Genomic DNA, 27023 nt, shown 5'->3' with positions numbered 1-27023 from the left:
GTTACAATGAAAAAATTCACTAACTACTATTGAGAATTAAAATTATCTAAATACAGTAAACTCGTCCAAGTGTCCTCATGTTTCTAAAGCAAGTCACCTTCCTAAACCTGACAGAGTGGCACCAAAAGATTTCCTAATTTCCTACTCTGGCATAATCCTGCCACAGCCATCAGGCTCCTCCCTGTTTCCCTTTCTCTGTTCCTATGGCTGACTATAAATAGTTTCAGTGTAAGTAAATAATCTATTTACTATATTCACAGGCAACTAATCACAACTGTCAGGTTAAGGGAGACTCTCCTCACACATGATGAAATATTACCTTTGTAATTCATCATTTTTGTCCTGATACCCACTTATGCAGTATGGAGAACAGGCAAAAAAAAAAAAAAAAAAAAAAAAAAAAAAAAAAAAAAAAAAGGGAAAAAAAATACCCCCATTTGAAGAATGGAAAAAAAAAAAAAAAAAAAAAAAAAAAAAAAAAAAAAAAAAGAAGGAAAAAAGAGAAAAAAAAAGGAAAAAAGGAAACGGGGAGGGGGGCGGGGGGGAAGAAAAAAGAAACAAAAAGGAAAAACAAAGGAAAAAAAGAGGAAAAAATGGAAAAAAAAAGACAGAACTGTGGAGGGATTAGATGCAAAGAACAAATGAAGAATGTATCAAGAATTAAAAAATAGTAATGAAATGTGGCCCCACCAAGAAAGTTAGAATCACTCAGAAAGACCTGAGATTGCAAACCAAAGAAAAAGGAAAACAGACACATCACCTGGGCTTGAAGGTCCAAAACTACTACAGAACAAAGCTCTTTTACTGCTGAGGCACTAGCAGTACTTGGGATGATTATAACTTTCCTAAATTTTTATTTCTCACCTAATTTACAGGCAATGGCACATGAAGTTCCAGCATGGAATTTTTCATTAGTTGGTTGATTTGGAAGAGCACCAGTACTTCATACATCAGTCAGAAATCCCTGTGGTCACATATGCCATCGGTAGTAATCTTACTCCCAGATTTTTTACTGTGTTTTAGGGAGTCATCACATAACTACTGACCTTTCCTCTTCCCTGTAGATTAAATGCTGCCTTCCACAGATGCAAACAATGAGGAGACACAAATGCAATATATGACAACAAAGCACACACAAGTGTTTAGTCTAAAATCATAGGAGCATTTTCATGATCAAAATTACTCAAAATTGGGAAAACTGGATTATGACCAATTTGCAAATCTGTGTTTGTTCCATAGTGCAAACACTGCCAGTTCCCATCTGGAGGGCTGCTTGGAGGCAGGCAGCACTGGGAAAACTCAGTCAAAATCAGACCAAGTGGCATATATGGGGTAAAGGCAAACACCCACCTTACAGACACATTCACAACATGGGAAAAGATAAAACTAGGAGCAGATCATCCCTTAGGTTGCCATTTGCCTTCCAGTCCCAAGGGAGACCTAGAAAACAGTTCTTCTGTTGACTGTCAAGGGTTGCATGGCCCCTTCTTTCCCACTGCCCCTCAAAAAAAAAGTGCCATCTCTTCAGCACTGAGACCTGAAGGACTGGGGAGAGGAGGACCTGCCTTCCATCAAGCTCCTGCCTTCCCCACCTGGCAAGGGACATTCCCATCAGCTGTCCTGCCTTCCCCAGATGGGAAGGCAGAACATAACCTATAACCACGCAGAAGGTGATCTCCCACCATCACCCAAGCCCTCACTCCAGACCATCACCAGCATCAGCGCCATCACTGCCCTGAATCACACTACCACCAGCAGTATCTCCAGAGTTGGAATTTGTCTTGCTGAGCAAGGAGAGCTCCTACAGCCATCCCCTTCTGCTGCCCATGCTCACCCAGATGGTTACTGTGGGAGGCTGTCACAAGCCTTGCTGAAGTCAGAGCAAGTGGCAGCCACTGCTGTCCCCTGGTCCTGCTCTGAGGACAGTCAGCTCCGCAAAGCAAGGCTCATGCTTTTCGCAGCACAACTTGTCCTTGGTGGAGCTGTGCTGGCTGGTGCTTCCAAGTGATCTCCTGTCTTCCATGGCTCTGCCTTGGTACCACTAGGTTTGCCAAACAAGTTCTTGGCTCAGGCACAGCATGATGCTCTTGTCAAATCCCTGCTCAATCCCACCACCTGATACACGCTACTGGCATTTTACTTGTCTGGCATCCTGGATGAATAAATTTCCTATCAAGTTCCAGCAGGGCAATTCATCCCATGGTTTGCAGCAGGCAGTTCTTGGATTACACTCAGCTTCTTCAAAACTCCTGTAGTGTCACCACAGCTGCATCTATTTTTTCCCACTACTCAAGTTCAAATTTATAATCTGTGATATTTTGACAGAAACAGTGAGATTCAACACTTGGCTCAAAGCAGCCTGGAAAGCTGCTCTTACCCCTATACAGCTCATAAATCTATTTCTGTGAACAGAGAACTGCCACTGTATTTGCAAACTCACCATCAAAGGAGTTAGAAAAGTATTTATAAAATTCATAGCTATTTATAGCCCATAAAATAAAAAACACAGCACAGTTCCAATGAGAGAAACCGAAATGGGAAAAGGTCTTAGTTTAAGAGCTTGCTGAGTAACATATTTAAATTAAGGGATTTCTTGAGCCACAGAAACGAGCTGCCAATTGCCCTCCTCTTCTTTCCCCCTTGCTCTTTTCCTCTGAAACAAATGGCAAAGCACACAAGGAAACAGATTTCCTTGATTACATCCAAGTTTTCTAGTGCTTTTCATAAACACATTTTAAGTAAAAGAGCACAGAACTGACTGGCAACATGGAGAATGATTATTCTTATGTCATTTGGTTTATGAGCAACAGAGAGATTAGGTCTATCTCTTGCCAGGAGGATCCCTGCCCTTGTGACAGGACTAGTTAGATGCTGTCTTAGCTTTGTGCATATAGTACGTCCTGGTGAAGAGTGGTGGGAGCTGGAACGCAGCTGGTGACGTTTGAGATTTATTAACTGAATCTTTTTGGTCAACTTGAAAGTATGGATATTTTGAGGGTGAATTCATATTGTGCAATGCTGTCATAGTCTAATAATGAAAGCAACTACAGATGTTTCATTATTTGGTAATTCATAACACAAATGGAGCCTCTTCCATCCTACCACCAAGCACTAATATCCACTTTTCATGCCATTTACAGATGAGGTGAGGAAGCCATTTTTAGGTTCCTACCTCTGCAGCAACAACTTATCTCCAAAAAGAAAGAACAGTGGCTAGTTTGGGACAAAAGAAAGGGCTTGAAGTAGCAATTGTTTTTCACATGACAACAGATTGGGCATGCATAAATTCACAAGAAATTGTTACTACACTCACCATATTTACATATTGAAGATCACAGTAAGTTTTGAGTGGAATGCAAGCTAACTGAGAATCATTAGTATAAATCCTTAGGTACAACTGAGAAGTGAGGTACTTCCAAAAATCTCAGAGGAATCATTCCAAAGAATTTAAATAAGGCACCAAGTACAGGCTCCAATCAAATACGAGTGACGGATCCAGGCTACCTTAGTGAATACTAAGAGACCGAGGCCCCTTGTATATGACAAGCTGCTTCCCATTCCACATTGTCCAGATTCTCCAGACACTGGCTTTTTCTCATCATATCTGCAGTTACTGATGCATGCTGGCTCCTTCTTACTCATGTTCCTGTGGCTTCTCTAAAATTATTTTCTTTCTTTCCTGCACTCCAACTCTGAGAAATACCTTGGGTCCCCTGTGTCACATACCTCTAAACTTGTAACTGCATTTAATACCATCCTCCTCACATAGTATCTATGCCCAGACAAACCATATCCTACTTTTCCACACTGTTCCCCTCTACCCTGGGCTAAAGAGAACAATTTGTGAGACTAGTATAAGTCTCTAAATCCACTCACACTATTCAGAAAAGACAGAACTGAGATACTAACCATGTGATCAATGAAAACTCAATAGCAGTCACTCAAGAGAAAGGCTATTAACTTTTTGGCAGAATTCCAAATCTGTTGCTTTTTACCTGAATTGCCCCTTCATTTCAAATGACTAGAGCAGTTAGCATTCTAGTTCAAGATCCTACACAACATAATATAAACTAGCCATTGTTAAAATGGCAAACATCTAGCAATGAGTTCAGAAAGCTGCTTTAATACCTCTCCAGTTTAAAGCCTACCATGTATTGTATGTATGCACAAGATGACACAGAAAGCAGTGGTGTTGCTTTGATACAGAATTCGGCAGGAAGTCTGTTCACTTTGCCCAGACCATCAACTTTTTTGAAAAATTACGCTATGACTTAAACACCTTATTTAAAATCCAATTTATTTTATTACCAGCATGTTAGTGCTTTAAGCTGCTAACAGGTGGAAGCTGATTATTTCAGTCATCACAGATGAATGAACTTTACTGCACCACCCCAAAAACAGCTTTACTGTGAAATCTTTGTGAACCATATTTAAAAACATTAAAGAATCCTCCTTTAATTACTGAAGAAGTCTAGAGCCAACACACAAAAACGGTGACTCAGCATGAAACACTGTGGATACACTCGGTGGGTGCAGCACAGTAGTGCTCCAAGTGTGATAAGGAGAGCACTCCCCTGGTGTTCCTTTTGATGAATTTGGTCTATGGAGATCATGAACTAGATTTCTTTCACGTGAAACTGAACTGGAAAATATTCTCCAGAAGCACATCTAATACATTCCAGGTACAAATGGGTACTTATTCTCCAATACTAAACAAAATACTTCAAACTATATAATCCTGAAATGTGTACAACACTGATGTCAGGTCCTCCATTTCTATTGTTTTGCTGCATGCATCTGCTCCTACCGAGCCGCACCAGCTGTTACTGCCAACACAACTCCAAACACTGCTTCTTGATGAGTTAGGGATGTCACGGATGTAGCAGTTTTACAAAACACTACTATTCGGAACAGCACAGAGCTCCAAAAATTTTTATCTAAGTCCAATCAAATGAACAATCAAAGGGGAAAAAATCACCAATGCTAAGATCTTAAAATCGTTTTTTCAACTCATCTTTGAAAACACAAGCTGTTGTAATTGTTATTTATTTGCAGCTGAACACCAAATTTAAAGAAGAATTTCCAACAAAGGGCAAGAAATCAGCAATTTACCTTATTGCTTCCTCCACAGATTGGCCAACTATATTTGAGGAGGGACCTGGCTGAGACAAAGGTGTCAGGCTTATCACCCATTTTACTGGCTTGTAATATTCATCACTGGAGCTTAACAGGTAGAACAGCGTGGTAAGAAAAATCACCTGCAAAACAAATCAAAGTTTTAAATTACAAGGCGATAAATACTTCATAGAATTAGAGTATGCAGCTATGCTTCAGTTATTGAATTTTACTGAAAAGAAACAAGATACTCTTCCACAAGCCTGGATTTAGAAAAACAGAGCTGAAAGAATTATTTTCTCCCTTGCTCCAAAAAGGATTTAACATTCAAAACTTCTGCCTCTGTTCAGCTTCTTTCCAAAGTCACATCTAGACCAAACAACTAGAATGCTGATAAACATTATAGCTGTGGGGCTCTTTGGATCTTTCTCAGCATGTTTAACAGATCAAAAAATTGCTGAATAGTTACATCTATTCTCAAAATAAGCAAACAAAACTGCCAAATAAATTTGGGCTGTCTCAAGAGTCATTATGCAGCTGTGTATCAAATATGAATTGCACAAAAATTCGCAACCATAAATTTTATGTTAAGCTGCCAATCCTAAGTGAATATTCCCCCTGTGAGTTTGATGCTGAGTCTCAGTGGAAGCAATGGCAGTTCCACTGTTTCAGTTAAAAGACAAAAAAAAAATATAATCAGATTGGATTAGCTTCCTCTGTGTTGCAAGTCAACTATGTTTCTCTTCTCTTCCTGTTAGTGGGCTCAGCAACTTCTTGGGTAAGAACGAATCACAGAAGTGCATCCATCTTGAAACAGAATACCTCTGTATTTATATAACAAGAAAAATCCATTCTGTATGCTCCAAACGTAAACTATGGCTTATAGTTGTTTTATGTACACAACTCAGATATTTTTTCTTTCCTCCCAAGATTAGAAAGAACTTCACTTTCCTTGTTTCCAACCTACTTGTATTCTACAATAAACCACATCTTAGTCTTTATTTTATGAGCCCAAGAGCCAGATCTCCATAAGGGTCTTACTTTCAAGCATTTTTATCCAGTTTGCAGACACCTCATGCTCTTTTCCTTCACTCCCTCTGAAGATGCTCAGAAAACAAAATGCAAAGAGCATTGCAATATTTCGTTACCAATCTCAAAATGACACCTGTCTCTGTTCCTAATTTCTTTATACTCAGTAAAATGCTACTACCATCTTCTTCCTACTCTGCCCTCCCAGACTTAAACTTGAAAGTCACATTCAACTATTAACCTCTAATGACCCCCATCCAAATTGCCATATATTGGTTTAGGCTATATTCCACCTCCCCAGGTGTTTAACTTCTGCCTTGGGACATAAACCAATCTAGCTGATAAAACAAGTCATTATATCAGCAGATTTTAATAGCATGCTGTCAACATTAATTTTGAGCTTAAAAAAAATAATAACAATAATTAAGCCTTGCTTTAATGCGAGACAGTCTAGCACCAGTAACCGTATCAACTACGTTTTGCTACAGCTTCAAGTAAGAGAATCCTAAATCACATTTTAACATCCTTTGTAATTCAGAAATTATGGCTATTTTTCTACCTTGATGGGCTCTGCCATTTCTAAGCTACTATATTTCCTGATTTCAGTAGAAAATTCTGTACTGAAGCAGGCATCCAGATGATGTTGTGTCTTCCTTCCACTGAGCAGATTCTTCTGCACATGCAGTTTTCAACATAGAGAGCAGCATATTACTCTAAGCACAGTAAGTATAATATCTGCTTATCCTGTTCTTCCCCATTGTTTACAGAAGAAACTTGCTTTCTTAAGGAGACACAAGATAGACATACCCACCTGAAGGGTGAAAGCCAAAGCAATCGCTGGGAATGAGCAGCAGAGGAATAAAATAGCATTAAGCTGAGCTACCAGACAGGAAAACTTACAAACCCTACTCAATTTCTGCTAAAAGAAGATGATGTAACCACAGCACTTTGGTGTGTAACCACACAAAATTAACTTTGGAATTTTGGAGTATCTGCCTTTTAGGAAATTAATGTATTTCCTTTAGAACAATAGGTGTAGAAATGCAAAAAGAACCTGTAGTCACAGAATATAATCATGTATTGTCAAATGGCTTGCTGAGTCTTCCAACAAGTAGAATAACCTCAATACTACCTTCAGCAGCAAAAGATATGTACTGTCCTAGAGCAACTGGAGGCTAAAAGCTTTCAGATCTTTTTTACGGGATATCTGAGATACCTAAATTGTTTCCTAAGCAACAATTCAAGATCCTGATGATGACTATGAGAAAAAATTTACCAAAGACAAAACAGTATGACCCTTCCAAAGTTAAACAGTTGATGGATTACTACTTCAGGCTGTAGAATTTGTCCTGTAGCTCAAAACATTAAACACTCTTAGTTGAGGAGGGATAGACTGAATTCAAGGAGAACACTCTGGGTAAACACTTTCTACCAAAATGATAATTCAGCATTTCCACAAGGTATCAAGAAACACACAACCTAACTGCTTGTGCATTGATCCATTGATGGATCCAGGTCCATTGATTCAGTAAATATTTTTGTATCTGCTTTTCATACTCAATTTTCTGCTGAAAAGCTTCAGGGTTTTTGTTTGTTGGGAGTTTTTTTGCTTGTTTTGGGTTTTCTGGTTGTTTGTTTAGTTGTGTGTTTAACAGCATCCAAAATCTGTGCATTTCCTGCAGGACTGTAGATGCCCATCACCCAAATGGAGCTTTTTCTCATCCAATCTTTGTTACAGGATATGAGCAGAGTGAGTGAGTGTGTGCACATGTGAGTACACACGTGAATAATTATACACGCACACAAAGGCATATACATACATCCATGTGCATATGTGTGCAGACAGGAACTTGTATTCAGAAATGTTTTCTGACACTTCTGTAACTAATGATCAGTTTTCAGAAGTCTGTTGAAGATCTGAACACAATCTTACTGGATCGTGGATAGATGTGCTACACAGATTGACATTCCTACTTAACAGTTTGATGGAAGGCGTATTTTTCGAAATTGAGCTTTTGAACAAAGCGTCCATTATTTCCATGCTTTAAAGAACAAATTTTTAAACCTAAAATAAAATTCTGTATTTTAATTTCTATTCAAGATGACTAAAACTGGATTGAAATGTAACTAGTAGAAAAGCTAACCACTTTGAGCATTATCTTGTTGTAAAATTTAAGTTAGCTTGTGCCACTCTAAACTAGTAAAAACTTTTCTGTAGCAACTAGGAAACCTGAAAAATGAAAAAATAAAAGTACAGTTCAAGCATCTACTCTTTAAAAGAATTCCAACACAGCAAGGTCCCAACTACCTCTGCTAAACCAGCTGACTGCACAAGTGCCCCAGCAAGAGGCAGGATGCTGCTGGCAGACAAAAAGTCAGGATCATGCATCACAGCAACAGCATGCAATGAACTTGATATAAGTCATTAGGCATCTAAAGACAAATTTTGTTCCCAAGCTTGCAATTTTTGTACGCTAACTTTTTAGACACAGTTTTAAATGTGCCATCTTGGGTGAAGTTGTGAACTAGGGAAGAAATAAAATGCTTTCATGCAATCTTTTTTTACAGAAGACAACTAGAGAACAAAACTGGTGATTTCCCTGCAAAAATGTTTCTATCTCCTGAAAGCAATAGCTTGTATAGGGATATCCTTATGCAGACATGCTATGAGATTTCAGCAATTATGTAGGATATTACAAGCTACAGCTTAGTACCTTCAAGGCCTGAAACAAGAATTTTCCAATAACTGAATGACAGGAAGACTTACTACCTCCGAGTCTTGTCCTCCATCTAGAATGCCCCCAAACAGATAGCAAATTTGCAAAAGCTAATAGAATTTTGGTATTAGATAAATTTAGAAGATGTTTTCAATGCTTTAGGTTTGAGTTTTCATTGTTACAATATGTGCAATTAGGTTACTCCAGTAAAATGGACCATGTAAATCAATGACACACGACTTACCACTGAAAGCACAAAATTGAGAAGAGCTGTCCCACTGTGGAAGAGGATTGTCACTAATGCTGTAACTGTAGTAAACAAGAGGCTCACATTACGACTCATCACTATCCACAGAGACTCCAGGATCTGAAAAAGGAGGGAGAAGACAGATTTAGACATTGGATGCTGTTAGCAAGGGCAGAGAATTACTTGCTGAGTGATTCATCTCCATCAAGCTGAACAAAGATGACTTTAAACAAAAAAATCATCTTCCCTGACTCCTACATTACAGCAGGTTCTATCAAGTGAAAATGTCCACTTTACCAAAGGTAAGTTTCTATGTAGCAGATTATAAGGTTTCGTAATTTTTCCTCTCAGTATTCAAAATTATTTCATTACACAAAACTGCAAAAACCTAGATGTGGTGACACTTGTTTATTGTGATTAACATTGCTGTCAAGCAGATCTTGTCTTGGGAGAAAATACTCACCTTTTCAAAAGCATAAATGTTAAGACACAAAGAACAAGGAGTAACATCACAAGGTAGAAATAAATCTGATGCTCCCAATCAAATAATAAAATTACTACTTCAATAAATTTGTTGTTAAAAGCTTTCATGGTAATGAAATGCATGTTTTTAGTAATATTTGCAGAGAAATGCAAAAGTTGTGATTTTAGTAAGGCTGCATCAGTTAGTCAAGTAATTATTAAAAATAAATCAAACAATATTAGATAGTCTATTAAAATTTGTACTGGCTTGGGGAACAGATTGCTTGTGGTTACATATAGTAAAGACTAGTTTTGATTCATCAAAAGAAGGCACATAGAGGCATCCTAAATGCAGTGCACACTAGTTTCAAACAAATACTTCATCCAGAAGGATTAGAGTAAGAATGTACAAGCCAAAGTGATCCTAACGTATAAAAGAAATAAGACCACAAACAAGTCTTCTTTCAGACTAACTAACGTAACTGGAAGAAACTGTAAAAGCTCTGACACGAAAGCCTTTCAGGTTCAAAGCCGTAAGAGAAGACTTCAAAACAAGCAACTATTAGTCTTGGTTTAACAAATAGCAATTAGACCAAATTAAAACAAAATCAGTCAACCAACAACCCCCTAAAACCAAAAAACCCCTTCCTCAGTAGTCAGTACTTATAGAGCAGACAAAGGAGTGTAAGCCATGTGATCACCTCTCCTTCAGAAGTGAGTGAAGCATATTAAACATATTTTATTAAGCATGAACTTGAGAAGGAATAAGTGCTGGGGGAAATGACAGGGAATTACAACACAGAAAGACCTACTTAGTTCATGCTTCCTACTATTTAATGGGAATTATGAATGTTAAAGCTCATCTTTTGTACAGATTTTATTAGTGTCTCTTGAGAATTCAAGTGAGGTTAGAAGTGAAGAGGACACTGCTGAAAAATGTTCTCCCACTGGTACCTGTCCCTTTGCTTCTTCTATGTACTATGAACTCATTCTGGGAGTGTAGCAGGGCTACAAATTCATGCAGCCCCTAGGTAACATTATCATGTGAACATTACGTTAGGAGGACTGTAGACACAGAGGACAATGAATCCTGACAGAATGGTTTGTAGCTAAAGCAGAGGCCTTCCAGCTGGTATTCTGGAAGGACAGCGCTATCACTGCTAATAGTGGGCCTTAAGTTGCATGCAAGGTTCCCCTCCCAGATATTTAAGCTTGTTACTAGAACTTGGTGTGTGAACAGGAGCTTCTGTGCCACAGTTCCTCTGTTATAATGTGCAGTTTAATTACAGAACAGCAGCAAAGGCCTTGAAAATAGGGATACAGGTTGAAAACAAAGATCCCTGAAACAGAAGCAGTGCTTTGAGTAAGAAGGCATTGAAGATGTGTAACTTTATGAGCTAGTAAGATTACTTTTCCTTCAACAAAATGAGGTAGGAACTAAGAAAGAGCGAAAAAACAACAACAGGCTAACAACAGGACAAGGCAGCTGTCATGACCTGGAAAAGGAATACTTTTCCCAAGTATCACAGCACACAGTCCAGGGCAGAGGCCAAGGTGTGGGAGGTGTCCAGAATAAGAACCCCTTATGATTTGCATACCTAAAAGCTCTTCAGCCAGCTCATTTACACTCCTGTGACTCAGACCATTAAGCACAGCCTCTATTGGTGACAACTACACAGCACCATCATGATGGTTTTTTAGCCTCACAGCTCATGTGGGACATGATTTTTAAGGACTGACCACTTTCAATACATAATGATTAGGAGACTGCAAAGCAAACCAGAGACATATTCTCAATGAAAACTGGTCATGTAAAGTTTTGCTCTAAAGAGTAAAACTACTCTGCTTTAACAGCCTTCTATACTAGAAATCACAGCAATTGTTAAAACCCTCACCCGCAATACATAAGCTGAGCTGACACCAGTGAGAGTTTACAAGGAGAAGAGCTTGTTCCATCTGCCAGAGGAGAGCACAGAATTGGTGGGACTGTGAAAGTTTTCAAAACAAGGATGTCTCTCCAGTACAGGCAGGATTTATTGAACACGTTCCCTAGAAGCTTAAGCCTGAGGGCTGATAACCAGGAGTATACACCTGCAGGTAGTTTGAATGTAGGTATCAGGTTGTTCCATTAACATCAGGAATGGTTCTCCTACATGAACATCCTTGTTTTCTGGAGTCATTGACTGGAACTGTTGAACCAGTTATCACCAGCATCTACTTTAGAGTTAAGTGTAGATAGTGCCTTTCTATAGCTTTGATACATATTACGAAAGCAACTGCATCGTTTAAGATTCGTCTCCAACTACAGAGTAATTCCTCGTTACGCAGATGTACCATTAAAATTTCAAGATACAAGCTTTTCACAGCTAAGGTGAGAAGACTGACAGAGCAGACACTAATCATTACTGAATACAGTATCGGAATGTGCTCAAATACTTCCCTACCACTCGTAAAATCGAATTACATGCAGCTGCACCTAAGAGTTCATAATGCTGTGTGATTCCCAGAGCCCACTGCAGCTGAGTTGATGAGGTCACCTATTAGACATAAAGAATTGTTAACACCTTGCCAGCTAAGTTCTACAAAACACAACAAAGTGTGAATATTTATGCAATAATGTTACATTACTTTTTGTTATTTTTTTCCCTATTAAACAACAGAAAACCACACCTCTTTCCCCAAACCACTGCTCTGTAAGCAGCTGTAAGGCATCAGTGTTTATAAGAGATACAAAGCTGTACAGAATTCAGGACTCTCTTACACATCACACTGTGTCACCATCAGCATCAGTTACTCTGCCTTTCCAATTTGTAACAGGCAAGGAAGAAAAATTGCACACAATATTCTCAGGTATCATGGGTGTCCTCTTGGCCACTTTTAAACAGGTCAACACCCGAAAATGTGGGTTAAAAGGCACTTGATCAAAACAGTAATTTACTGAGAACTTCAAGTCAGCAAACTTCTGAAAGTCAGATAAAACTATGCACCTAACTCAAATTTGCATAAAATAAAACTGGATGCAAAGATGTGGAAAAAAACCCCCAACATGCTAATTGATGTATTACTGAAAAATGGACTGAATTAACCATAAACTTATGAGATTACTTGAAGAAATTACTGGAGCTAGAGAAAAACATTAGGATGTGTGGTAACTCAGTGAAATATTTGAGGAGCTGACTTGATTTAAAATGCACAGATCAGTCATGCTAAAAGCATGGAAAGGGAAACCTAACTAAGCTGAAGCTTGCTGTGTATATCTTTGTGCAAGGTCTTCCATCTTCCTGTCTGAGAGATCTCTGAATGAGATACCACCTGCTGGTGGAATGATGAGTATTCTTGTGCAAGGAGCCAAAAGATCAAATTAAGAAGACATTAGCAATGTCTCATGTAACATCAAGGGAGTTCTGAGTCATCATTCACAGATTTAGCCAGCAGCAATTCACTTTCTCAATGCTACAAGCATACAAAAAATGAAGAAAAAGCATTATGAATGGAAAAGCAGATGAGTGAGGAAAGAATGAGTCTTTTTTATTTCTCAGAAATTAAATCTTAATAGTCCAGCTACATGCTGCCTATTTCATGCATCTGATAAACTACCTTGGAGTGGAGTATGGGGTGCAAAATACAAGACAAAGTAAGACTCCACTCTTGCTCTCTCTGCCAAGAATGAGATGAAATAAACCCCACTTCAGAAACACACCATTTATTAAGCTGGTTTTTAACACTACTGCTTCTAATCCGGGAAAAAGGCAGCAGTGCTGCTAACACCAAAGCTTTTAGAGGAAAAAAAAACCAGACTGATGACTTGGAAAAGCTTATCTTCATATTAAATCTTCAGGCAATTTACATGTTTGCATAGTAAATTACTTTAAAATAATTAAGGTCTGTCTACATCAAACTACAGCTAAGTGTAACTCTCATAATGAACAGCACATTTTGAGGGGGGTACAGAAGTCTTCCAAGCTTTACCTGATACTTAAAGTTGCAAAGTTGAACTGATGCATGTTGTTACAAATTAAATGAACACCAGCAATTCCCCAGCACACCTACATCAGAGTAATTTAATTACATGCCTTCAACTCTAAAATGAAAATTTCTTCCATTAAGGGAAAAGCCTGAAGTGAAACACTAACATCTGTCTTCACTTAGCATTTTTCTTACAGCAAACACTCCTCCTCCTATTGAGGAAGAACGCTTCCTTTGACTTCCATCAATGGAGAAAAGCTTATCTGCTTGTGGCTGTAATATGACATTGTCAAATAGCTGTATTTTCAGAGAAAACTGTCATCTGTTCTATTCTGAAATATTTCAGAAAGCCAAGGGGCTACCAAGACAGTTATTTTTTTGTAAACTCCATCTATGCGTAACTATTTGTTACATGCAGCAGTGTAATCATACACATTGATTCTTTTCCAAAAGTGGAGGAAATCTCATTAGAGCCTTGTATCCACTTCTTCACACAGGTCTTTACAGCTATCCCATTGTCTTTAAATTATCTGTATGTTAAAAAAACTGTCAACACAGCTTTGGGACTGTACTGTGTCTTGCTGTATTCTTAAGAACTGCAAACCAGCATTGATTTCAAGTGTTTAACTTCATTGTCCCCATAAACAACACACTCAACCAAAAAATAAAAAGATAAAACAGTTTGGGTTGGAAGGGACCTTAAAGATCATTTGGCCCCAATTCCCCTGCCACAGGCAGAGTCACTTTTCCTTAGATCAGGCTGCTCAAAGCCCCATCTAATCTCATCTAAATCCCACTCAGAGTTCCATAAAATATGAAAAAGGCAAACAAACAAAAAACCCAAACTAAAGAATCTAAGCAACAGAAAAATTAAATTTCCAGAACATACACTCCCAGAAGCACTCACCTAATGTAAAATATTAACCCTTCCCAATTCAGTATGCCATTTTAATAACCCATTGTTCCACTTCAAAATACCAGGAGAAAGGTTTTCATGCTCTGGTAAGAACATAAATCCTGAATACAGTAAGGCTGCTTTGTATCTTAGGCTAGGTAGGAAACTTGCTTAAGCATACCAGACTTAAGCAAAAGCTATTCTTATTTTCATAATCTCCAAGTTTAAATTATCTAAACAAGAACGGAGACTGTATTTTCATCCATTTTAATTAAAAACATTAGCGTGAGTAATATTTATGCAATGCACTGTAGATGAGCAAGCCAGGAAAGAAAATGCTGCCCAGTAAGGATGTGAAATCAGGATTTAGAGCTTTATATTAAGCTGACTTGGTTTACAGTCTGCTATTAAGGACATGAGTACATGGAGAAAAAAGACAGGTGTTTCCCTGCTGTTGATGAGTAATGAGTTCCTGGAAATAAACAGGAAAGCAAGTCAATCACTGGCACTTCTTTTCTTGAACTTTTAAACCAGGTTTTAGAAGTAAAGCAAGCATATTAGCTAGATGAAAATTTTTATATTAAGGTTTTTCATTCTTAAATATTTATTCTCTTTACACTTTTCTCCACCTCTCTTTAGCCTGCTTAGATTACTGAAGCACACTTTAAATCATGGTTTCTCAGCACTGTGCAGCAATGCTGCAAATGACACACTCTTATCGAGTAGTTTCTCCTCCTTCTGTGCCTCTTGCCTAGAAGGAAACTCCACATTGATTTTAAATCATGATGTGCTGTGCATTTTTAAACCCTTTGCCTCAAGCATGCATGGCCAACTTTGAGAAAGTACCAAGCAAATTTCATAATTAACTGAAAAAATATTTACTGCAATAAAGTTTCTCTCAACTCTTTCTTGTCTCACATCTTCTTCTATGGCAGAAGCTGTAACAATTTAAGCAGCAAATGGGGGAGGACAGAAAAAGCCAAGAACTGCTTGGAGACAAATATTAGCTTTAACTGCATCCACAGATCTGCTATAGTGCCTGTTAGGTATAAATAATAGTCTTCCAAAATTGAAGATAATGTAATGACAACAGCTCAAGTAAAAGATTAATTATATTGGGGATTGACTCTACGTATTAAGCATTTAGGACTGAACATGATTTTTTTAGTGAAACACCTTAACTTGGATTGCTTTCAATTCTTCCTCTTTTTCTCCTCATAAGGTTAAATGCTTTTATTCAGGAATTCACAACGTGAAAAATATTCATTTCATTCTCCACAGAACTTTCGTAAAAGAATAAAAAAATAAGCTGCTTTCAACCCAACAAATAATAGTAATTTGCAGCAAAAAAAAAAAAAAAAAAAAGACTACCCCCCACTTTTATTGCTTGGCTTTGTTTTCACAACCTCTTAGCCAATAGCTTCTTCAGTTATAACTTAAACCAATTGTTTTCTTCTTTAAAGAGAAAAGACTACACAAAATAATGCACTAAAAATCAGCTTGCAGGTTACACAGGTAACAATATGCCTCAGGAAGACATCTGGGAAGCTGCTATCCATGAAGATGCTGAAAGCACAAGACCTTCTTTATCATAAACATTTCTGTTTGTTTTACAGTTATACCTTAAATAGGCTTGCAATAATTGCTTAGGTAATTGTAAATAATACTAACAGCATTTCCATAATTTTCCATTTACTTGAATCCATAATCTTAGTGGTACTCCAAGGAGAAATCGCTATCAGTTAAAAATTAGACCAATTTCATAGTAAGTGCAAAGAAAACGTACCGAGAGAAATGTTTCGATGTTATCGTGAACAAACGATGCAACATCTTGCCAGTCCAGAATATCTCCAAGCCAGCTGTTCTGACGGTTTATGTGCCACTTGTGTCCTTTGTGTCTTCCAGAATGTGTTACATTCTTAAAAACAAAGAAAATAGATATCTGAATAAAATTTAGATATGGGAAAAACGAAAGCTAATGCTTTACACTGGTGTTTTCTTAATGAGGAATAGATCCAGCATGCATCTAAATACTTAGAGCTGCTTTAACTGGCATCCCCAAAAATACTTGGAAGTACTCTGTACACTGGAAAAATTAAAATCTGACAGAAAACTGTAGTTAATTATCCTGTTTAATTACATATGTGTATGTTGTATTGATTCACCCCTGTCAAAAGTTAACTATACTGCTTGACTGATACAATGGTATCTATTTTACTCTTAATGAAAGCACACAAGAAAGAAGTAATGGTTTCAATTATTCCCTACATAATTTACTGCTTGCAACATGTAAGTTTTCCCAGCACAACCCATAAAGAAAAATACAAGCAGAAGTCTAAGCAACTAGTTTTCTCACTACTAGTTTCTATCTCTCCACAGAAAATGTTCAATCACGTAAAACCTAAAAGCTAAACCAAATGCAGGAGGATTTCTTCTGACTACAAACCTTTGTAACTGCAACACAACAAGACAACAGGACACGGCCATAAAAACAACAGCTAATTCCTTAAGTGGCTCCTCCCTAATTATGATGTTGCCTATTGCCCAGTGAATAATACCTCATTACCATCTTGAATGCCACAGGCTGGGACTGTGACAAGTGTTTCAGAGAAGGATGCCAAAATTGTCTGAAAGCAAGCTTATGCAAACCTGCTGACAACAACATCCTAGTCTTTAATAGAAGGAGACTTCTCAAGTTCTTAACTCTGGTTTTTACAATAAGTATTCCACTACTTGTTAAAATTTTCTGCACACTTTTAGCCTTAGCAAGCTGCATGCAAAATGGCAGTATCTTTTTTTGCCACACATGGCAAAAAACATTCCAAGTGCAGTCCCTGCACTGATTTATCTAAGAGCATTACATTTTCTGCTCATTACCAATTCTCTCTAGATGCCTGTTACACTTTGTGATGTACTATTAGCAACCTTCTCTAACAATCTGCTGCCAACACAGATCTTTCTTCTGAGCTAGCAATTTATTTAGTGTAGAAACATGAGAAGACAAAAATCTCCCTCATATAGGCCTTCTGTATTTGTAAACTGTATGGAGACCTATCATCTGTACATCTAGTTCTACACTAAAACTGTTATTTCTTTAATGCAGAGATCTTCTTGGAACTTTAGAGGTACTTGAAGAATAACTGCATAAAGAAAAGGGTTAATATGATCACAATCATTTAAATATACAGAAGTATTTCAGGAATATGACTTCTGGATTTGATATTTCCATTGCACAATTGCTAATGAATTGCTCTTTCCTTTAAACTGCAAGCAGCATTGGCAGCATAACAATGATTTAATAGAAGTTACACAAATCATGCCGACGATCAGTTGCCTTTTCCCAAAACCTCAGCAAATTGAGTGACCAACAGAAAGTGCCAAACTATGAAATACTAATTATAAAAAGTGAGACAACTGTAAAACGGCACACACAAAACCACACTTAACTACTTAAGTGTAGGACACAGCTCTGGCTATACCAAAACTATGACTCTAGAATGATGTGTCCTATACACTTGAAATTTCTACCTTCTTTTTACCAACCTTTACTCAACCTTCCAACTTTTTGCTAATCTCTTCCTTAGAAATGCACACTTAGCATGATTATGTAAGAGTACTAAGTGATAGTTTACATGAATATCATTTAATTGAGTTACCCACCTTCACAAACCAAGAGTGATAAAGCCTGTCCCAGAGCTCCAGCACTTGTTTTTCAATCACAGCAGTGTTATTTACTTTTTCTCCTAAAATCTTATGGAGCTAAAACACATAAAAATCTATTATTATACAGGACAGAACAAAGCAGACATCCACTGATGAACTTCAAGCTTGATGAATAACGTAAGATTGTCTGTAAAGGCACATTTTCAAATCCAAAAATTATTAGATTATATTAAATATTAAAAATATTAGAACGTAAGATTGTCTGTAAAGGCACATTTTCAAATCCAAGTTATTAGAAAAAAATAGTATCAGCATGAAATACACACTTCAGATATAATGGTTCACAATTCAAAGACTTTGTTAAAAAACATTCTGCTGCACTAAGGACTTCTTTCTGCACTTCAAAACAAATGCTGTCTCTAAAATCCTTAATCTAAAGCCCTTCGTCATATCTTTAGAGTAAATATTTCAAATAATTTGAGATGTGTGCTAGACATCAAATATATGAGTAAGAATCTTGGCAAATTCTTATCAAGAAGAAGATATGTATAGAAGAATATAGCTTAACTATACAAATTATGATTTAAAGAATGGGTGTGTACCACACCCAGCCCACACAGAAATTAGGGGAGAAGGAGGGGCAGTGGTTGCAATAGAAGTTTACATTGCCTATAATATGACAGCCAAAGTCAGTTAAAAAAAATTACTTAATTTTATTTGAGGCATTTTCACTGGGAATCATTAGAATGATGACAGATTCTTCAGTTCGTAAAACAACTATCCCCTGAAAACACTACTGAAATCACTCCCACTCTTCCTTCAAAAGTCCCAAAGTGGACTTTCCCACAGTGGAAAAAATAGATTTGTCAACACAATGGTTAAACAAATGGAAAAGAACTACTGACAAATGTATTTTTATTTCTTTTTACTTTTATGAAATACTAGAAATGAAAACAAAAACCAAAGAATTTGAGCTTTTTGACAGCTCACTCTTACCTTGTGTGTGATCCATTCTCGGCCATACTGGTATACGTTGTTAGCTGCAGAATTGAGCGCCTTCTGAATGACCTGGGCTTCCGGGAGCCAGCTGAGGGGGGTGGGTTTTAAAGAGGGAAAACAAAGTTAACTGTTATATATTATACCCGCTTCATTACACCCAAAACACATTGCAAATTAACATTCTGAAACAACAAATCATTATGGTTAAATACATATAAAAGTACTACAACTCAAATGTTTCCTTCTACATATTAAGGAATAAATTTTCCCATAAGCAAAGTAGAATTAAATCTAGGGCATGTCATTGCATTTAAAATCCTCCAAGGTTCCTGAAATCTCAATTAATTTGATATCTCAACCTTTTCAGAAAAGATCTGTTCTTAAATCTCTATGTGCGCTATTCACACAACCTTTTTTTTTTTTCCCAGAGTTTCCTGAAAATATCTTTTGAAGCAGTCTCATCTAGCTGCAAACACAACCTTTTGAAATTACAAGTTCAATGTAAATTGTTAACATAGTATCCATGAAAAAGCAACCAGCTGACAAAAGGTCTGGACATCAGTTATTTCTAAGTCCTCACTAAACCACCTGCTTGTGAATTTCTTCAGGGACTCACATCACTTTCAAGCAATGTACCCTACTGGGTTGTCAGCATTTTACCATTTGTGAATACAGGGCACACAATCTCTGTTTTGATTTTCTTTTTACATCTTGATTCAACGGCACCTGTTGGAGCCCTTCCAAAACAAAATGAAAGCATTCAGGAAACAGAACTGCTGTATTTGTTCACCTGACTGAAGATCAACATGGAAGCTCCTCTGTCTGCATAAGGCTTCAGTAACATTCCAGATTGGAATTTCAGTATTTCAGTCACTCACCTCTAAATATGAGCATGCACTGAGCTCTGAAAGCTGGTAAAGCTTCATGGATTTGGCAAGAGGCATTCTTACTCTTAATGAACTAAAATATAGTGCAATGGATACTTCAAATTTGAATGCAAACACTGGAAGTAAGAAGTTATACTAGAATTCTGCAATTTATTTAACTAGTACACCAGTAGTTTCATTATGTAAATAAGCTTCTGACAGTCAAATTTCCATCTCCATTAGTCCCACTTATTTCCATCTTACAGAAAAACAGAAAGGCCAAACAACACAAAAGATGCCATGAAGGAATAAAACCAAGTGCTTTAAGTGCTTTCTGTTCTCATGATTGTGATTACTTTAGTAGTGCTAAAGCATGTATTACTACAATGGATATTAACTATATCCTTTTACTTCTGTTTTTGAAAAATTGCTGTGCTCTTGTAAGACAGCATCTGCTTTCTTTCCATCTTATACCACCATCACTTTTATTTAGAATGTACCCTTGAAAGAGTCAACCATTCTTATTCTGGAGAGACCTTTTTCTTGCTGTCATTACATTGGTATCTTATATTTGCCCAATGTCTGTTTAGCTGAACCAGAATGAAAGCCACCTGGAACATGCCCTCCTTAAAATCACACTTCTGAGTCTCATCTATTCCCCCTCTAACGTTCATGCAATGACTCCTTTGCTCACCAGTGTGTCCATGTTTTCCTCTAGATGCGTTTCTCTCAACACCATCTCTCTCCCTTACTACTAGTCTTGGTGCTTACTTTAGTCATTAATAAGTTTAATAAGCCTAAGTGCCAAGTTCTACATTTTGGCCATAAAAATCCCCTACAATCTTACAAGCTGGGGACAGTGTGGCTGGATAGTGTACAGGAGGAAAGGGACCTGGGGGTGCTGGTCGACAGCTGGTTAAATATGAGCCAGCAGTGTGCCTTGGTGGCCAAGAAGGCCAATGGAATCCTGGCCTGCATTAGGAATTGTGTGGCCAGCAGGCCCAGGGAGGTCATTCTCCTCCTGAACTCAGCGCTGGTGAGGCCCCACCTTGAGTGCTGTGTCCAGCTCCTTTCACCAAAAGAATAATAAAGTACTGGAATGGTCTTCCCAGGGAGGTCGTGGAATCACATCTCTGGATGTGTTTAAAAAAAGACTGGACATGGCACTTGGTGCTATAGTCTAGTTGAGGTGTTAGGGCATAGGTTGGACTCGATGATCTTAGAGGTCTCTTCCAACCTCATTATTCTGTGATTCTGTGTGATTCTGTGATTACACAGACCAAACCTTACAAAATCCCCAATGCACACACTACACACATCTACTCATAACAAGAATGGCCCTGCCCAACTGATTCACATCAAACTCCCCTCATCCACCCCTGAACTCTTCTGTTCACTCCAGGAACGTCTTCAGTTCCTATTCCTTCAAATGCCCTCCACATCCATCTCTCTCCATTTAAAAAATAATTTAGCTCTATCTTGAAACCCTCTAGAGAGAGCATCCTTTGCCAGCATTTTTCTTTCATAGGAAGAAGGGACAAAATACAGATCTCTTTATTCTCTGCACTATACAAGTTTCTTCTCCACAGCTGTAGCTAGAAAAGTTCATAGAGTCGTCCTTCACCACCAAAACCCAACCAGTCCTCAAATGAAATACCACACTGACAGTCCTCTGAAGTGAGGCACAAACATCTCTGCTGTCTGAGAGTTTAGCTCTTACATTGGCCTGTGAGAAATACCCACATTTCTGTTCACCTAGGGGATTTTTTAAAATTAAAAACTATGCATAAGAGCACCTGGAAGCTTGTTCATCCACCCCATACTATTCGTTTAACTTCAGCATTCTTACTTTGCCCATTCTGGGTGACTGGCTACTGTCTCATTGATCAAGCTGCTTGTGACTTGAATCATGTGAACGCTCTCTTGATGTACCTAAATTAAAGAGAGAGAGGAGAATGTTATGCAATGCAAACTACAACTCTTCCTACATTCAGAAAGAATTCTTTTCTTTGGGGGAGGGGGAGTGGTGGAGGAGGAGGGTGGGGAGGCAGGGGGAAGGTGAGAAAGGATTCAGTGACCAGTTTGTACATTTAAAAAATAATTCTTCCAGTGCAAACAACCCACTGTGAAGAAAGAAGTTCCATTAACCCAAGAATCACCTAGTCAATACAATAATAAATTCTGGTCACTAGTAATAACAAATGGAAATTTAAACCTTATCTCATCAGTGGAAAAAATTTAAACAATAACACCAGTGCTGTCAAGAAAGCACTAAAATACAAAGCAAAGTTTCAGATGCAACTTTCTAAGCCATGGATCAAAGAAGTATAAAAATTAATGAATACTTAGCTCTAACATGACCAACCTTGCTACAAAGTGCCTAACTAAATAAATTATTCAGCAAGAATGATAAAATACACCTTTTATAAATATCTTAATACTCTTTCTATGAATGCAAGGGAGCTTTAGGCAGGAATGTTTGCACAACTTCAAAAGTCTTCAATTTTAAGTACTCAACATTACATATGCCTACGTTTTGGAAAAAGGAGACTGACATCAGAACCCACTGATCTTTGTTCCATAACTGCATTCAAGCCAAACATTCAATCTCCATTGACTGTTTCAAGTATGAACACAGCTCCAGTATGGAAAAAGGAAAACAAAAGTACATGAGTGACCTCTTCTGGTGAGCAAAAAAAAACCCCACCCAAACTCAACCATAAACCAAACATCAATTTCAGAGAATACCTGATCATGAAACTCAGTACATATAACTCAGAAAAGGACACCATGAGCTTGTTAGAGGCAATTACACAAAAAAATTCATAAACACACCTTAATTATTTTGCAAATGTTTCTGATGTAAGGTAAATTAAAGAGAAAAAAAATCTAAGTGGATCTTCTGTTGACAAGTGTCAACAGGAAGCAAAAAAAATCTGTTGCTGTATACATAAGCTAGTAATTCTACTAGAATAAATTCTGTATTTACAAATGTCTATATATTAGCCTTGTCATATAGGTAAAAACCACAGAAATACAGAGAAATAGAAAGAAACATTGAGATTTTTATATATTTTTGTATATTTTATATACAAAAATATATAAATATATGTCTTGGAATGGTGATAAGTTCAAGTACAGAACAATTAGTTCCTAAACATCTAGAAAGATTCTTTGAGCTATGCAATCTCATATAACTATCAGTAACCTTCAACAGCAACAAAAATGAGCTTTATGATTATATTTGTTAGCACACTGTACCTTTGCAGTAAGGAGAAGAGCCAGCAGAAGGGTTCCTATCACCAGCAAAAATATTATGAAAATGCTGATTATTTTATCTAGCATTTTCTCCAACCACACAATAATCTGTGCAGAAAAAAAAAAAAGAACAAATTATAGCACATAAATCAATCTTTAATGAAAATGATTCTCTATGTTATGCAACAATATTGTTATTTTTATTTACAATTACAGTACAAAATCAGGCTCTAATCAAACAGCATTTATGCCCAAGCTTGGAAATGAACAATTAACAAGCAATGTTAGCATGATTAATGTCATGGTATGACATGTGATTTTGCAAAAAACATGTACACATTACCACACAACATAGCAAGCTCTCTGCAAAGCAAGCAATAATTCAACAATTACTTACTAGACCTAGAGAAGTATCTAAAGAAGACATTCATGTCAACTAGTACCCAGAAATTTGTCTTTGTTTCTTGTCCTTCAGCAACCTGGAAACTTACAGATACTGTCTGCACAGGACTTCAAAGCTATCAAGGTATACCTTAATGCACAACCATAACTTTCAGATTTGAATAGCTAAGAGTCATCTAAATGACAAATGAGGTAGTTTTGCAAGTAATAAAATTTTTTAAGCTGCCTCATCACCTTCTGAACTGAAATGGGACAGGTGGGGTTCTGCATTATTGAATATCAGGCCAATTATTCAGCACCAACTATTTCTATCCACTTCCAGTCTCGAGGATGCTCAGCACTGAGCATGCATCAGCTAAACTGACTGATACAGGAAACAGGCACATTTTTTGTTCTGTCAGTTTAAAACAAGCCCATTCTATACATGTCCATAAGCAAATGGTGATACCACATTTGAGTAGAGAAATTCTGATAATGTCATTCAAAACAATGAAACTGCTCAGTCACATGACTTTGCAGAGTGCTCTGGAACACAGCAAGCTGAGCTTCATCTCATACATAAACTGACTGTTTACATAAAAAGCTGTGAAAGCACATGCAAGCATGACCAAATACATTTTTCTAGCTCCTATGGTTCAAGTACTAGGTCTATTTCTATTCCATTTAGCATTACTACAGGAAAAAGCAACAGCACAATTGTAATTTTGTGATTCACGAGAACTGATGTCAAAGCCAATGTGTAGTAAGCAAAAGTACTTCAAGTCCAAGTTATATATTCAACAATTAAGTTGGAAACTTTTTAGTTAGAGATCTTATAAAACTACTAATATGCATGCTAATGGTTTACATTAGTTCTTTCTTCATTATTTACGCTATCCCTACAGCTGAAATTGAGCCTGGAACAACAAACTTCTCAAGACTGCTGTATGATGATTGAATTGGTGAACACTGAAGTCAGATCTCCTATTTGACAAAAGTAAGGATTTTTTGTGTGTATGTTCATCTGGTAGTATCTGAGCAGTTTATGTACATCAAGTAATTATCTTTAAATTTCAAGTTTTTACAACCAGCTCCTTGTTTGATCTAAATTAATACAAGGTCTTGTAACAAAGTCTGTACTACATTTAGAACTGCAGAAAGGAAGTCAGAAACCACGAGGAAGTATGAAAAATCTTTTGTCTTAGATATTTTTAACCTATGTTTGGTTTTCAGCATTGCTAACAGATTTCAGCCATCAGAAATGCATTGCCAGTGCTGGACGGAAGTGACCTGCCTGCAGCAGTACTGCAGCTCTCTGAAAAACTGAGCAGCCCCTACACAGGGCATATATATATAGGAGTTACCTCTCTGGAAATAAGACTGAAACGAGATCTGCTGTGTCCTTCCAAGCCTCATGTACATCTAGTGATTATGCTAGAGAAGCAAGAAATGAAAGTCCTTGTTTCAAAGGACAGAAATAACAAATATCACCAAGAAAACACCACTAGATAGGCAGGGGAAGAAAGTTTTATAGCATGGACTTCAAAATGAAGCTATTAAAAATTAAAGCTGCATCCATCATTTCAGACTGCTATTCAAAACAGCTATTTACTTTCTAAGTCAGAATTTAAAGAAATCCAGTAGTCTTACATATAGCACCTTAATGAGATTTACTGAATCCATGTAATTGGAAGTACTGTCAGAGATTTCAAAAAATGCTAGGCTCAATGATTGTGTCAGGGGTATTCAATAGGTGAAATCTCTGACAGGTGAGAGGTGAGGCTGAATGCCTTAGATGTTTTGCCATGTAGCAACTAATGGAAGGGCAATCTCCGAAAGACCAGGATGAGGACTCTCTCTGAGATGGCACAAGGCATCTTTCCCAGACACATACTGACAGTTCAAATATGTCTGGACTGCCATTAAGGTGCAGCTGCAGCACGTGTAAATCCTGGATTACCTTTAATCTAGTAAGTAAGTCATGGCAGCACTGATGATGTACTGGTACCAGCAGCCCACCTTGTCTCTATTTATTTGGGTAGGTAGCCCAAGGAAGCCTGATGAAAGCCAGCTTTGGCAAGCCTACAGATACTGCAATCACATCCCCCAACACAGACTTAAGGGATCCAAGTTATGTAAGTGGTACAGATACTTCACAGCAGAAGACTGAATTGGACTGAGTATTGTACAAGTAAAAGCAGATGGACAATATTCACTTAAGGCTACATTTATTCTTTTTTTTTCTTCTATTAAAACATACTTTCTTCCCCTACATTAACCCACAAGACTGCCTTAGGAATCCCTTGCCTTTTCACATTCGTGTTAAATAATGCATAGGTGCAGGTAAGCTACTCACTGCAGGGAAGCTGCACTGTTAAATGCCTGTGTGGTTGTATTTATCACTCAATCAGGTCCAGACTTCACTCTTACCCCAACGCTGCCAGACCTCCCTTTACATCCTTCCTGTAAACCATGGGCATGCACACAGAGACTAACATGTACTGACTAAACACACTCATTAGCCAGAAGTCAAAGTTTTACATTCTGTTCCAAGCTTCTAATCCAAAGGTTAGTCAGCAGTGGGAAGCTGAGGCTGCCACAGCATCTGAGATTATGCAAAAGTAAAGGAAAGCCAAGCTCCTAAGCTACAGAAGGTCAACTTGTAAAACCAAACTGAAATATTACTGATTTGTGAATGTCCACAAAAAAAATATCTTTAATTGTCACAGTCTTGAAAGGAAAAGTTATCAAGGTTTTTATTTTCATTTAGCTCACTGTAAAAAGGTTTCTAATGATTACATTCTATTAGAAAGCTCCTCAATAATTTGCAAGTACTCCCTCTTTCAACTTTTGGATGATGACACAAAACCATATTACACTAAGCTGTAACAGAACTACAGTCCAGAAATCCTTAAAAATCAGAAATCCTACTATCCAAAGAGGTTTTCCATGTTTTGCAGTATGATACATCATCTGTGAATTAATATTTGCAGGTTTCATACTGCATAGCCTTCAGGGCAGTAGTTTTTCTAGTATGTTTAATTCACTACATCACCCAAACAGTGAAACACACCTAGGCATCTACTTAATTTTGGATTAAATCTACATAAAATTATCAACATGGACTTTTATTTTTTTCTGTAAACAGCTCTGCTATTTATGAGGATTTTTTCCCAAGACATTCCTTAGACTTCTCATTTCCCTTTTCTTAGTTAATATTTGAAGATACCATCTCATTAATATCATCTGCAGAAAACAAGGGGAAGTCTGTAACCAGAACACATCCCAAGGTAATGCTGAAATGAGCCAGCTGGGTAGTTAAGCTAGGAAAGGTAGAGAACAGTCTGTGTGAGGTCTCAAGTCTACCTACACCAGTATCCCTCCAAAAGCAGCAGAAGAATTCAGCAATTCCTTCTAAAGACTCC

At 37.5% G+C, this 27023-nt stretch overlaps 1 protein-coding gene across 3 annotated transcripts in view; it reads right to left on the bottom strand.

Moving 5' to 3' along the window:
• TMEM245 (transmembrane protein 245) overlaps positions 1-27023 on the bottom strand; it is a 78239-nt gene that overhangs the window by 22015 nt on the left and 29201 nt on the right. For all 3 annotated transcript variants that reach the window (XM_041483089.1, XM_041483080.1, XM_041483099.1), the window contains 7 exons: positions 23221-23325; positions 21809-21891; positions 19091-19181; positions 18092-18190; positions 16218-16349; positions 9106-9228; positions 5113-5258 (listed from right to left, as the gene is read on the bottom strand). In XM_041483089.1, the coding sequence (XP_041339023.1) occupies positions 5113-5258; positions 9106-9228; positions 16218-16349; positions 18092-18190; positions 19091-19181; positions 21809-21891; positions 23221-23325 (779 nt within the window). The remainder of the gene's footprint in view (positions 1-5112; positions 5259-9105; positions 9229-16217; positions 16350-18091; positions 18191-19090; positions 19182-21808; positions 21892-23220; positions 23326-27023) is intronic.

The sequence above is a fragment of the Pyrgilauda ruficollis genome, unplaced genomic scaffold (genome assembly GCF_017590135.1).
Source record: "Pyrgilauda ruficollis isolate IOZ18807 unplaced genomic scaffold, ASM1759013v1 scaffold116, whole genome shotgun sequence".
NCBI classification, from domain to species: Eukaryota; Metazoa; Chordata; class Aves; order Passeriformes; family Passeridae; genus Pyrgilauda; species Pyrgilauda ruficollis.
Note: the sequence above shows the minus strand (reverse complement) of the source record. Positions and strands in the feature narration are given on the sequence as shown.